Consider the following 14,708-nt stretch of genomic DNA (forward strand, 5'->3'; position numbering starts at 1 on the left):
AGGCACTAAAGTTTGTCTCTCACTCTTATTGAGCCTGAATGGGAATCCAAGGTTTGCACTATTCTTTACTCTGCACCTTGAAATGCCTCTGTCTGCGAATACTTGAAGCTCAGCATCGGACACGCACTAAAAGCCTGTATGTGAAGCACACTTTCACATCAGTTGTGTAAAGCCAAGCAGGAGCCACAGGACCTTTTTCATCTCAGTGACTTAGATGGGGAAATCAGGATACTTACCTGTTCATTGATCTGTCTAAAGCCACTCAGGCACATAGTAATGCAGGAATGAATGAAAAAGAGTGACATATTAAGGTTTGCTTTTATGGTCTAGATATGCTTTCAAAAACTCGTAGAAGTTATTTTGTGTGGTAAATTAGAACAAACACAAACCCAAGAAACCCAACATGGACACCCAAGATGAGTTCTTGCTTCACACAAGAAGCTCTGAGTAGATGCATATTGTAATGCTCATCTGTTTGATGATGAAAACTAAAAGTGGACAAGTGAGGGAACTGTTGTGTAAAGAGTTATTGGAACGAGGAGACAGTGTTTAAATTCCCAGGTCTGTGCCAAAATTAGAGGTTTGGCAATTACCGGAGAATGTCCGTTCTTTTTGATTGGCTGTGCTAGCAGTCCTCACCTTGGACAGGAAAGTGTTAGAGAACTTGATAAACAAATCAATCACAGAATTATAGAATCTTGAATGTTGGAAAAGACCACTGAGATCATAGAAACGTGGCATGCACTTTCCCTAATAGCGCTCCGAAATGGATATATAATGTCTCTGGAATTACCAATAGAGCAGAGTTTGGGCAGTGTCTGTGCTGGAGGTGGGAAAAGGCTGGGCAGAACTCTGCCTTTTCCTAATGCTTCTCACCTACACATGCCTTAACTGGCTCTGATTATCTTTGTGCTTTTACAAGAGATGAACTTACATCTCAAGATGCATTGACAAGTGGTGTTGGTCTCAGAAGAAAAGAGTGGAAACTGGATTTGCTTGATAGAACATGCTCCATTGGAAACACTGGAAATCACATCCGTGGTTTGTTTCATGCTCATATAAGAACAGATGAGTTTATAGTGAAGGGAGGTAAAAAATTTATCAATTTCCATATTAATTTCTGTTTCTGGTAGCTTTTTACCCTTGTATGATAGTAGGAGCCACTTTATCCATTTAAGTGAGTTAAGCTACCTTATTTTAAATTATACTGATAAAGTAATATTTATATCTAAATGGAATAAAGTTTTGAGTTTAGTGGGGCATTATATATTATCTTAGAAGTACTTATATCCTGTTATTCAAGTCTCTAGCCTGAAGCAGGAACTCAGTGAGTCACATGACAGAAGAGTGTTGCCCTTGCATGGCTGCTCCTATCACAGGGATGAGGGATTTGGCAAGAATCAATCATTTTCTAAACAAGAAAATCTTTAAAAAGATATTTTTGATGGAAGACAGAGACTCTCTCCCTGTTCCCCTTCCTCCCTTTTAATCTGAAAATCACATCACAGTTGTAGTAGATGGCTAGGGAGGAAAAAATATTTATTTCCTCTTTCCTATTTCCTCTAAGCGAACCTGCTGATCTCCCAGCACAATTTGTGCACTAGTATTTCCCACCAATCTGCCAGAACTTTTTCCTAAGTACTTATTTAGCTTTGATAAGAGTTTCTCTGAGTTGGTCCCAAAATTTTATGCTCCACCAGGTTCTTTAAGACAGACTTTGAAAGCTTGGTAAAATAGCATTAATGTCTTCACACATAGCCCTGCAATCTGCCTGTGTTATGAGCCTCTTGCCATCACACAGAATTAGATATATAAGAAAAGAAAAACCCAGGATCCAGAAATACAGCCCTGCGAGAAAAGAAGTAAAAAGAAGACCCTAAATTGAAAACCACTTCTGAGAATATTCTAAGTCTTTTGTAGAGAAATTATTAAATTCATCTTGGAAAGAGGAGTCAGTGGTCAGTTTATTGTAGCTCACTTTAGTTTTGCAGAAGAAAACAGGATACAGAAAGCCTCTTTAATCTGGTACTGAAAGCAACAGAAGCCATTAACTGAAACTGAAGACATGCTCCAACAGAAATAAGGTGCCATTTTCTGTCTATGGGGTGATTATTTCCAGGCACAAGCTGCAGAGGAGAAAATTGTGATGTCCATTTCTTGGTGGCTCTGAAGTCAGCTTAGATGCTTTACGCAAGATAAAATTTTAGCCAAATATGAGCCTTATTTTAAGTGATAGGAAGCACTGGAGATCAGCAGTCAGGAAATGGAAGAGCCCAGGCATCCTAGAGGTCAAAACAGGTGACTGATACACCTAGCTGTGAAGTGAGTGCCTACAGAGCCCCTAGCTCTGTGGGGACACTATCTTTAACAAATGAATACTGGGAAAAGTAGAAGCATCAGGACAATTAATCCGTTTGACTGTTACTATTAGATATATTTCAGCCTCACTTTCTGAGTGATGTTACCAACGTTGCATTGTCCATAGCCTCTAGGCATATAGAAAGCCTGCTCCAAAAGGACTTTGCAGCCTTACAACTATTAGAACTGCATTAATTTGAAGGCAGTATGCGTGTCAAAGAGATCAACCTCCATCAAGCAGGGTTTGCAGTTTCGAGTCAGGCTGGAAAAATAAGAAATGATGATGTGAAGAGAGGAGAGAGGTCCGGAGTTTACCGTGCTGATGGTATCTAATTGTAGCAAAGTTTCTAATCATTAGATCCGCTGTGAATCAGTTTTGAAAAAACTTTGCATGAGTTTCCAGAATAAATGAGGAATTGAAATGCTGCCTTGTGATGTGTATGGCAAATTGTCCTTTCCATTTAAGCTGGAGACAGTGGTATAGCTTTACAGTAAGTCTTTATATTCTTATTTATTATCTCATTGGAGATAATAATAGCAAGGGATGCTATTTGTCTGAGAGCTCTAAATTGTGAGATAGCTGAAGCAAAGCACAAATGGTTAGAAGTGCTCAACAAGAGGTGGGAGAGTTGGAGTGGACAGGATAGCACCTGTGCAGATCTGTGAACTATGATGACCCAAGAGAGCAGTCTGTGAGATGGACGAGCCTCAGTTCAGCTGATCAAAACTTGACATCAAAACAAGAACTCATCTTCATGTAATACTGATTTGATTCCTCAGCACTGTGAGCTGCAAAATTTCTTAGCATCTGAATGTCTACCATCCAACATAACTTCTAAATATAAAAAAAAAAAAAAAAGAAGAAATGCTTGCAAATCTGATGGTCCCTGAACTAAATAGCACTGAAAACTTTACCTTCTGTTTGCAACACTGTTACTTATTACACTAGGCATTACTGCCCAACACTTCCCAATGCTCGCTCTAATCCTGTGAATGTAGAGGGATTGTGTAATATTGCTGTTCGGGATTGCACAACATAGCTGCAGCTACTTTGCAGAAGTTCAGTACTGAATGCTTTCGTCTGGTTGTTGTCAAAAATGTCATTAGAATTTCCTCTGATCACAGTGGGTCAGTCCATATGGACAACTGTAAAAAGAAGTGATGCTGAGATAGGAAATACCCCATGGCGTCAGGATGACAAATTTTCATGATGTAATAGTAAATCATATTGTTTAGAGGTTTGCTTAAAAGAACTGTACTGTGGGTATATATGAAGATCTCAGCTGTTTCACTTAAATGTAATTTTTTAGTTCTTGTGTTTATAGATAGATGAGAATTCCTAAAGAGTTAAAAATCAGAGGATTAACAACGACAACAGGGTGTTTGTTGTTATTTTTGAGGTGATCTCATGAGTTTTGTTTTCCTGATTCGTGATTCTGTCATGCTGGTGGAAATATGGGTGAAAGCTCACAACTCCTTTATTACTGGACTAATCTCACCAAGAAATTATGACTTTAGAGGAAAAGAAAACAAAAGAAATGCTGAGTGCAATCATTATTTTATGTTTCTTGAGCCTCCCTCTAATGTGGTTACAGCGTTTAGAAAATATTTCTGCTTAATGTGAAAACTGCTGGCTGAAAATTAAGAAATTTAATTCTGGGCAGTCTCCAGCTTCTGCTGTCACTCATTTGCTTCTGATTGGTTTATTTTTGGTGAGGATACAATGAGCCTAAGTTGTGAGACGAATTTGAAAAACAGAAAACTTGAATGGTTTAGGTTGCTTAAATTTTGTGGTAAGAGGAACCTTGTTTTCAGAGTCTGAAATGCATTTCAGATGCACCAAGTGGAGGAACATGTAATGCTATTGTTTCCAAATACTGCTTGAATAATGTCCCAAGCTCCTCCATGTCCAGTCCCAATAAAAATTAAATATGAATAACAGTAGTTGGATACCACATCTATTTCAAATACCAAATGCAAGACATGCTTCTTGAATACAAAAAGTAAATCGGACATTACCATGTGAAATAGAAGAAAAACATAAGTAGAACTTGTAAGCCTGCTCTAACCAGTGAGGCAAAGAAGGGAAAACATCCTCTAAACAAGTCATCTTCCCCTTGAACTCCCTCATTCTGTAAACATATTCGCAGACATTTGGGCATTTTCTCTTACCTGTAAAGCTTGGACCATGTGTAGTGCTAGCCTATACGCATCCAGTCCTATAAGATGAAGATTGGCCTACTCAGGCTTTTAGTTCTCCCTCCATGGAGAGAACAGGTTGGATAGAGCTTTTGGAAATCTGGTCTATTAGGTGACCACCTATCTCTGATAAGGGTGTAGGAACAAGATGATTTTTAGGATCCCTTCTTACCCAAGTCGTTCCGTGATTCTTTGTTTCTATTACCTTTAGGAAACTTCTATCAATCACCATTTGGCTCAGTACTTGGCCCAATGGCAGCCACCATTTGTAGAGATCAGAGAGGAGGGGAATTTTGCACAGCTTTTAAAGTCCTTGAGATGTATTCAAAACCAAGGACTCACTAGAAATCTTTGCTTAGTCACTGTGTTTGGACTCTGTGTGTTACCTGTACTCAGTGCTCAATTTACCATCAAAATCAGCCTTTGAATAAGTAATTTCTTCCACCTTCAGAATGTGGGAAGACTAAGTCCTCTAATTTTTTTTATTTTAATTCTAGATTTTTTTTCCTGAATGCTTTAGATGTATTGGATACTTCATAAAATATGCTGAGCACTTTCAGAAATTGACGTTGAGACCTATTTGAAAGTTCATGCATGATTTTTGTGCAAACCTAGTTCTAATTTCATTGCTCTGCCAAGAAGGCATGCAGTTCCTTCCTCCACATGAAAATCAAGCAAACTACTCTTCTGGGAGAAGCCAACATGAGAAAAATATTATCCCTTTTCTAGTCTCAGCCATCCCAGTTCTGATGAATGTGCTCTTCTGAAGGCCAGGCAAAAATTCTGCATCCTGGGGACATACCCACATACACAGATGCTCTCATCAAGGATAGATTTCTTTCTCTCTTATAATCAATTGAATCAGTGCACCTAGTCAGCAGATGGCTAATATCATCCCTTGCAAATACAAAATAGGCCACAAGTCCCCTGTGAGGTTAAAGCCCATGGCTGATGAATTGTGGTCAGAAGGAAGGAATAAGACCAAGTAATGTTTTTTCTCTTCATTTTCAGTCCTGCCCTAACTGGGGACAGACATGACACTTCCAGTGCCCTAAGACATAAAGTTATAGCGTTTTCCTTTACTTATCTGCAACCACCTGAAACTCAGGTATTAAGCTAATAAATAACTGTGCTTGCTTCTATGATTGCTTAAAAAGAAAGGGGAACCTTTCAGAAAGGCAGTAACACTAGAAATATTACATTCTGTGAAATAAAACCACTGTCTCTGTATGCAAACAATAACCTCTTTTTTGGAAACCAGTTACTCCAGTTGTGAGCAATGATGTACCAGTGGATCTGCTTGTTCAAAGTGTAAAACATTCTGGTTGCTCTCTGGGCTGAAAGATTTGAGACAGTTTCTAATTGAGGATTTATTGTTTGCTTTCTGTTTCTTTTTAACGTGTCCTCATTTTTATGCTTTTTTCCGTCATATAGTTATGCTTTGAGCAAATTCAGTAAAAAGTAACTTAATCTGTTCAATAGATCAAGGTCTTTCACATCATGCAGCTCTTGGCTTTTTTTTAGAAGACAGAAGCTCTTTTTAGCAGTTGTTACAGTAAATCTCTGGTAATTAGTCATTTGAACCATTTCAGAGCTATTCCATTTCCATTCTAGGTCAAATCTTATCAGATTAATGCTAATTTATTGGCATTTTAAATAAATAGTTTTTGTTATTCAATAGTGTTGGGCCATTATATTATTTCCCTTACTGGCATAGCTATAGGAAAGATCAGAAAAGACTCTGGGATAAAGACTGGTCTAGCTGTGTGCTCTGATTTTGATGTGTTCTGGATCTGGTTAATCTTATGTAGTTTGAATTTAAGAATTATTTTTAAATTAACAGCTAGTGTTTTTCCACCGTTAATCATTAGTCCTGGAAGATAAGCCTAAGATGTAAAGATGTTTAGGTTAGATATTAGGAGGAAGTTTTTCACTCAGAGGGTGGTGATGCTGTGGAACAGGTTGCCCAAGGAAGTTGTGGATGCCCCATCCCTGGAGGCATTCAAGGCCAGACTGGATGTGGCTCTGGGCAGCCTGGTCTGGTGGTTGGTGACCCTGCACATATCAGGGGGTTGAAACTAGATGATCATTGTGGTCCTTTTCAACGGAGGCTGTTCTATGATTCCCAGAGTGTAAGTAAAGAACATAAGCTCATTTTCTATTTACATAGCTTACTCTGGAATGCTGAGAGACAGAAAACAATCAATGGAATTAAAAACTAAGTGTAAGGTCTGAAAGCATATTTATGACCAGATGAGAAGTTTACACTGCACATCACCACAGTAATCAGTACATTTCATAGTCAGTGAAAGCTATGGTCATAATCTAGAGTAAATAATAAATTAATGCAAGCATGGAACTAGAAAGGCTCTGGGTCTAAGTTCTGGTAATGATGGTACTGCACCAAATACTGTTTTTACTGCAATATTCAAATCATGGTTAGGCTTTTGTTCCTGCTACCTCTGTTTACAGCTCTGCTATATCCTCATCTCTTATTGGATTAGTGATCATAGTTTCTAGCTGAAATTTATTTATGGTCAATACAAGTATTCAGTGACCATTTGGTTTTATACTAGCATTTTAAGGTGTAAGTAGCTCTTCTTCATTGGTTCATTTATAAAGATAATGCCTCATCTCAGTTCTTGTTTTTAAAACTTAAGCAAGCCAAATTCTTTAGTGTCTTCTTGACAGATGAGCTCTCCACTTCCTGACGTGCCTCACAGCAAATTCTTTTTATCTGCTCCTGTTTGAATGTGTCTCCTTCGAGCAAAATTTTCAGAAAGTTATTGCATAGACGTGACTCAGATGTAGACATAATGTAGAGACTTTTCAGAGGGCTTCTGAAATGACTGTGACAGACCTGAGAAACAGCCAGACCTCTCTTTCTCCTTGCTTTGATCATTAGAACCTGCACCTTATTTTTAAATACTAGTGTTCTGCATTCTGCAACTCTGCAGATTGTGCTTCTCACCTTATTTACCTGCACTAGGGGATCGGGTGTTTTGTTAGGATTTCTTGACTGATGCTGTCTTTCTTTTCCAGGGAGGTTCAGCTTTTTCTCCAGCATCCATCATCACAAAGAGGAGAGCTCAAGCCCAAGCAGCAGTCCTGGCTGATGATGTCGGATGCCCCTCATCGACCAGTGAGGAAATTGTAGCCTGCCTCCGCCAGTTGCCTGCTCGTGTCCTCAACGATGCACAGACTAAGGTACACTGTAGTAATGTGTATGCCATTATGAGAGGAATCAACAACAATTTTCTATTTAAATAAAGTTATGAGGAAGCATAAAAAATAAATTGGGCTGAATCCCTGTGAGAGAGGAACTGGACTGTTTTGTGGAGTGGCATCCACTTCTGACCTTTGAATTCTTCCTTAGATTGAAATACTTTTACACTATTTTGACCATTTCTTCCAATATTAATCCCAGTATAGTTTTTGCCCTCTTTCACTCTCATTTCATCTGCACTTGATTGTTACTCTAGAGGAGAAACATTTATCTGTAGTTTCAAGAATTGCATTTTTGCAGAAAAAGGAAATGGGGATGGTATCCACACTGTTTCTTAAATGGGAATCTTGTGAAAGCTGCAATACAGTTCTAGAGATGGATCCTTTATCCACAGCTAAAAACATTCACTGCAATGCATTATCCAGTCAGGACTGGCAGAGATCCAATCTCTGATTAAAAATAGCATTTCTTTGACTTTAAGACCATCAATTTTCTAAGCCAGTTCAACTCACTTCATCTATTAAGACTGTCAGTAAAAGCATTGCTTCTTGCAGTGGTGAGTTTGCACTTATATCTGCAGATCACTTGTTCGCTATGAATCTGCCATTCAGTTCTCTAAAGCATAAGTAAAATGGAAAAGGTAAACTATTTAACTGCACTATTCTTGTGGGGTTTTTTTTGTTGTTTTTTTGGTAGCTCCTAGCGATAAGTGGCCCATTCCAGTACTGGGGTCCAGTGGTAGATGAAGTTTACCTTCAGGAACCTTTAGCTAAAGCCCTGCAGCGCCCTCGACTTCAGAAAGTAGATCTGCTCATTGGAAGTGCTCAGCAAGATGGACTGATCAGCAGAGCTAAGGCAATTAAGGTAGGAAGAATAAAGCAATCTTTTCTTATTAGGTTTGTCACTGCTGGTGGTTAATGGAACATGGTTAATTCAGTCTTTTTCATGCCAACCTTTTTCTGTGACCTTTTTTCTTCATTGCCCATAGGAAATAAATGCTCCTGAACAGGTGTTTCTGAATAAGAACTAGGTATGGCTAACATTAACAATTGCCTGATTTTTATAGCTCAGATTTTGAGCTATAAACTGGTGAAATAAAAAATAATTGGGTCCATGAAGTACTTTGGACATAAGTCCTCAAAGCCATGAAGGTCTTCCTGGAAGATTGTACTTCTTGTAAACCCTTTGGCACTTGAGGCAGTGTATTTACCTCTTCTAGTTCAGCTGCACATCTCTACAGTGGGAACTATAGCACTTCCCATTTAGCACTGCTAAAATTAAACACTGCAAAATGCTAAAAAATCAACAGGATTATTTTAAACAACATCTAAGAGAACTAAGTTGCAATCTTTCTGTAACACTGGGGATTTCATAAAAGGTCAATCCTAGCTTCCCTTTTCAGGTAGTGCACAGCACACAGACATGTTTGTTTAAGAATTAATGATAAAATAATGATAAAATAAGTCTGGATGAAGACTTTTTGATCCACTTGAAGAAAGCTGATATTGCTTCTTTAGTCTTTGTCAGAAGTTTTCTGCTTTTATTTCATGTGCCCTTCTCTTTTGAAATCAATTAAAAGTGGAAGTTAGGCACAGTAAGTGGGTTGTGATCCTGGAGGCTGCAGATACTGATCTGGACCCTGTCAGAAGGGAATAACCCTCAGTAGCCTAAGTGCAATCATGTGATAAATTAGGAAATTCTAATTAGGAAATGAAATTCTTTCCTTTACCAGTACTTCCACATATGACTGCAAAACAAATGAATTTCCATGCTGAATTGAAAATGATGCACCAAATCAATCATTGTGTTAATGAAACTCACAAATATGAACAGCCAGCACTGTCAGGTTGAAATGAAAACTCACAGTTTGATAATGAAATGTTGCCTTTAAAAAAGAAAATCTGTGATATCTTTGGAATTTTTTTATAAAGACTTGCAGAAAATAAGCTTGGAAGGAACTCAGTAAGCTGGTACAACTATACCCTAAGAAGTGGTTGTGTCTACCTTAACCCAAGAAACCTGTTTTAAAATCCCCTACTACTGAAGTTCAGAAGAACGAAAGGGTTCAAATGTCTTTACTTAGGAAGATAATTAACTTCCTTATTAGTTATTATAATAGTATCTATCTCACTTGGTGCTACTGCTATAAGTTAGATTTCATCTCCGCTCCAGAAAACTCATAATATTCATTATAATTGGTTATGTTTTGATTTCTCCTTTTGACTTTCTTGAGTTGTTTTCTTGTTTTTACCGAGAAGAGATTTTTCTTTTAATCCACATTTTCCTATTTCTACCTTCCTATGTCAACAGGTTTTAAGGAGTTGAGTGCTCTGAGTAGTCTGTTTTCCTATCTATCTTCAGATTGTGTACCTAAAGACATGCTGTAATGTTAAAGCCACCTCATTTTTCCCTTATCCACACACTTCATTAATTTCTAGCAAATGCTAACACTGCCTCAATCACTGAGCTATTTAAGCACCTAAGGAGTTGCAACCAAAGTCAGATGATAAAATCCTGAGTAGGCCACAGACACATTTAACCACAGTGAAAGAAATTAATGCAGGTGGTGGTTGTTACTGTTGGTGCTTTGTTTCCTCTGTCCTAATGACATAGTGATCCTTGATCTGTGTTAACTCTCCTCTACTCTTCCCACAACAAAAGGAGAAGGATTTGAGACATAACACAACAGCAACTACTCTTCTACTTCTATAATTTGAAAGCTTCCCTTGAGGTATTTTTGACTTAGATCTCTCTGGGAAGACTCAAAGTTATTTTTACTGATATATGCTAAGGAAGGTGGGTGGGCATGGCTGGTGGGTAGAGCACTGAACTCAATGTAGAGAAACAAGGCATTGTTGTAGTCAGAGACAAACTAGGAACTAAGTTACTTCAGCTATTCTACAGAGGGGGCAGAACCTCCTAAGGTAAAGTAACCCTTTCTTATCAATCAATATTGTAACAGTGAGAAAATCCACCTGTGATTGTGAATGTGCTCCAACTCTGTAATGAAAAGAACCATGTATTAATTTGGGCAAATGAACAGCACAGCTAAAGGGTACTGTAGCAATATACAAAATGGGAAAAGTCCTTCCTTTGCACCGATGCTTTAATACTGTAGCTGGTGAGGAGACAATTTTAGCCATTTTAGATGTAAGGAAGACAAGCTTATCACCTCAGACTGAAGCTTCATATGAAAGTTTCAGAAACTCTAAAGTTTCTAAAGAAACAGTAAAGAAGCAGCCAACAAGTGAGACCAAAGCCTCTAGACTGCAACTAGACCTGAACATGGTAAACACAGTTTGTACTATGTTGTTCTGTGGGGGCTTACTGAAATTTGGCTGTGTTGATTGTCTCTGTACTTCTGCTATAAGACTATACTTATGACTGTTCAGACCTTTATTATTAAAAATGAAAGAGAATGACAGAAAGCACACAAGAAACCAGGTCTATGCTAGCAAAACATTTCTGTTTGTTTACCATTAAAAGCTGAAATCTCTTGATGATGTCTATATCAGACATTCATGCTCAATATCTTGCCCATGGTAGTGACCGTTTTATGGCATTCACCTGAATGCTTATTCATGTGAACTCAGACAGATTTACCACTTCCTGGAGCACTGCGTACTCATCTCCAATGCAGCCATCTGATGGTTGAGTATAAGTGAGAAACAAAGCAGGGCTTGTTTAGGGAACAGCAAGTGGCACCATAATGCACTATTATGTGGCATATGGAGCAGTTAACTCTGAATCCGTTATCACAATTCCCATGACAGACCTTCAGGGATATTAGCTGCAAACAGTCATAGATCAGAACAGCTGAGCAGAAACCTCTAAAAATGTTTATTTCAATTCCCTTATGGGCAAAATTGTTTCCTATGCTATATGAGATGTTCAGGTGATAGGATCCAACAGTTCCTACTGGCATTAAATTTACTCATGCTGATGTGTCTCTGTGGTTAGTCTGCATATTGTGTGTAAGTCATTACAGCCCTGTTGATGTCCTCCGTATATTCTGTGCCTGCTGCTTAATCTCCTCGTTGCAAGAACTGTTGACTTTCTTTTTATTTGGAAAACTAAGAATGCACTTTGCATGTTTTCTTTCCTTCCCATTTATTTGGCTACTTATCCTCAGAACCAGGACATAGGAGAGTGAATAAATAGAAGTATAGTCTATTTACCCCATGTCAGCAACGGAACCTAAGCAGAGCAGATCTTCCATCCTACACTGTAATACAGTCAGTTAATTTCTTCATGGGTAAAGACATCCAGCTACATGCAACAGATGGCAGATAAGTGTGTATTAGCTGCAATGACCTGGTGAGCAGTGTTCTGATAAATGCCATCAGTGAGGAGAATGGGCTGATATAAGCTCTTTATTTCATCTTGCAGCCATCTGGAATAATTGAAACACTGCTGAATAGCTGGCAGGGTCTTTCAGCATCTTTTGTGATTAAGTTTATCAAAAGACATTTAAACCGAGCATCTCTGTACAGTCTGTTAGCATTATCACTACTCCAGTTTCTCAGAAAATTACATTTTGCCCGTGGAAGATGTAAATATTTGTTTACCAACTGCAACACTTTCTTTTTAAATGAAATACCAGACCAGACTCGCTCAAATGCTCTAGAAGCCATACTGCAGCAAGAACAGTTAGTATTTTTAGCTCATTATTTAGGCAATGTTTATGATTGCTTTGCATCACCAGAGCAGTGGAAAGCAATGCGCCTGCTGTCTTTAATTATTTTCTTACCTATTTATTAAAAAAATATTGAAAACTTCACAACAACTCAGAGGTCAGTTTGTACCACTTCAGAGGCTCCCCTGAAAAAAAATTATTTTACATAATGTGCAGCTGTTTCTTCTAATCAAGTAGCAGCTGTTGTATCTACTGCTACTTGAAAATTGTTCCTTGGCCATATAATTTCTAAAGGGGAATATTTTGTGGACATGGAAAACTGGTCAAACAAATTCTGAACGATTAAGATACTTTGTCTTTTTAATGTTTTATGGGTTTTGACTATATTGTTTTGATTGGTGTTATCATGTTAAAGTCAGATATTTAAATTACATTTTATAGTAGCCAAATCAACTCTTGAAACATCGTATTTCAAAACGTGCAATGTTAGTGCTGGTTGGGATGAGAATCTTAAAATGTTTCACAGATGCCAGTTCTGTTTTCATTTGGTTCTGCTTCTGTCAGCTGACTCACCACATCGCATGGATCCCACTCAGTTAAGAACTGATTGCTGAAAAAGGTCACCAGAAATTTCTAGGGCATTTTGAAGATCACAGAAACTAGTACACAAGCCCAGTAAAAACCTAAAAGCAACCACATTGAGTCAGATTTAAGGCCCAGTTAGCCCAGAACACTGTTTTCAGCAGTGGCTAAGACATGGATGTTTACAAGAATATATAAGCAAATATGATACTTTTGCTAAATGTTCTGAACCCACAGTACTTCGTAGCTTAAAGACATCCTAATCAGAATTGGTCTCTGTATTTTCTAACTGTCAACTGATGTTTTACTTTTCCATTAGTTTCTTCACGAGATTTCATCTTCACCATCAGTTCTGATATCCACAGCACCTCATGGCAAGTTGTTCCTCAGCTTAACCATGCATTGCATGATGATCCACCTCATTCTCTGTGGTTTTGAACCATGACGTTTGAGGCCTAATAGTTGATGAGGCAGTGAATGATCAGTTCCCAGAGCAAATGGTTTCAAACTAAGAGGGGAGATTTAGATTGGATATAAGGAAAATGTTTGTAGGATAAAGGTCATGAGGCACTGGAACAGGTTGCCCAGAGGCTGGATGCCCCATCCCTGGAGATGTTCAAGGTCAGTCTGGACAGGGCTTTGAGCTGTAAATGTCCTTGCTCATTGCAGGGGAGCTACATGACCTTTAAGGGTCCTTTCAACTCAAATGGTTCTGTGACTCTATGAAATAGAATAGAAGCAGGAAAGATGATTAAATTTACTTTATGCTTAAGAGCTTTGACTCTGCATCGACACAGGAAAGTATGTTTTTTTCACAACTGTTAGCCAAATCCTGCAATCTCAGTCACCAAATGAGAGATTCCTATTTAGACAGCAGCAGTGTTTCCACTGGATATTGGAGACTTGACTTGAATTCTACCAAAGCCAATGAAAAGCTTGATTCTGAATTTTGTGGATTTGCCGTCAGCTCTTTAGTGATAATTTCCATTTCTTGCAGAAAAAAATATATGTGTCCATGCTGTATGCAAAGTCAATGATTTTGCAGACAAGTGCACTATGCAGTTTCATATGCGGCATTTGTGCAGATGAAATGACGTGTCATCTGTCTGTTGCTGATCTTTTTTGGATTACAGCCATGTTACTAAAACTGGCACCACATGATTCTTTTCAGTTTGCATGGGCCAAAGTCTAGCAAAAGAAGAATTTATTACAAATACAAGGAAAATTGCCAAGATCTTTTTAGACCTTGGGATATTTGCTAGTGAACTCCCTTGTAAAGTCATTTAATCAAACTGCACAAAGCTTTAAAGCATGTCAGTAAAGACAGGCCTAGGCCTCAGCAGTGGGAGACTAATTTTCCATCTTTCATTTCTGTGAATCTGTTGAAAAGTAATTATTCCTTCTGTACTTTCTGTGTAGGGTTGTGGAAAGACCTTCTAGCTGCATGATGAAAACCAGCTGCAGGCCATCGAAATAATATATTCAATAAAGCATCTCTGGTAACTGGACTGGGCAAATACCCTTATATTTTGCTTCAGACTAGCTGCCCAAAATAATGTAGGTGGTTTATTAGATCTTTTTCTCTGGCACTCTAGTACTAAATTTCAGCAAGCACGCACCTGCAAGGTGTTCTTTGTAGAAAGGAGTTGTGTTTTTTTGTTTTTTTTCAGGACGTTGCTCTGTTTAAGCTGAAATAAGTTCTACCAA

General features: G+C 38.3%; 1 protein-coding gene across 1 annotated transcript in view; it reads left to right on the forward strand.

Annotated features, from left to right (window-relative positions):
• LOC100550182 (thyroglobulin) overlaps positions 1 to 14,708 on the forward strand; it is a 66,089-nt gene that overhangs the window by 32,644 nt on the left and 18,737 nt on the right. The window contains exons 4-6 of the mRNA XM_019614394.2: positions 7,600 to 7,764; positions 8,480 to 8,647; positions 13,321 to 13,375. Coding sequence (XP_019469939.1) covers positions 7,600 to 7,764; positions 8,480 to 8,647; positions 13,321 to 13,375 — 388 coding nt within the window. The remainder of the gene's footprint in view (positions 1 to 7,599; positions 7,765 to 8,479; positions 8,648 to 13,320; positions 13,376 to 14,708) is intronic.

This window comes from Meleagris gallopavo, chromosome 3 (assembly GCF_000146605.3).
Source record: "Meleagris gallopavo isolate NT-WF06-2002-E0010 breed Aviagen turkey brand Nicholas breeding stock chromosome 3, Turkey_5.1, whole genome shotgun sequence".
Classification (NCBI taxonomy): Eukaryota; Metazoa; Chordata; class Aves; order Galliformes; family Phasianidae; genus Meleagris; species Meleagris gallopavo.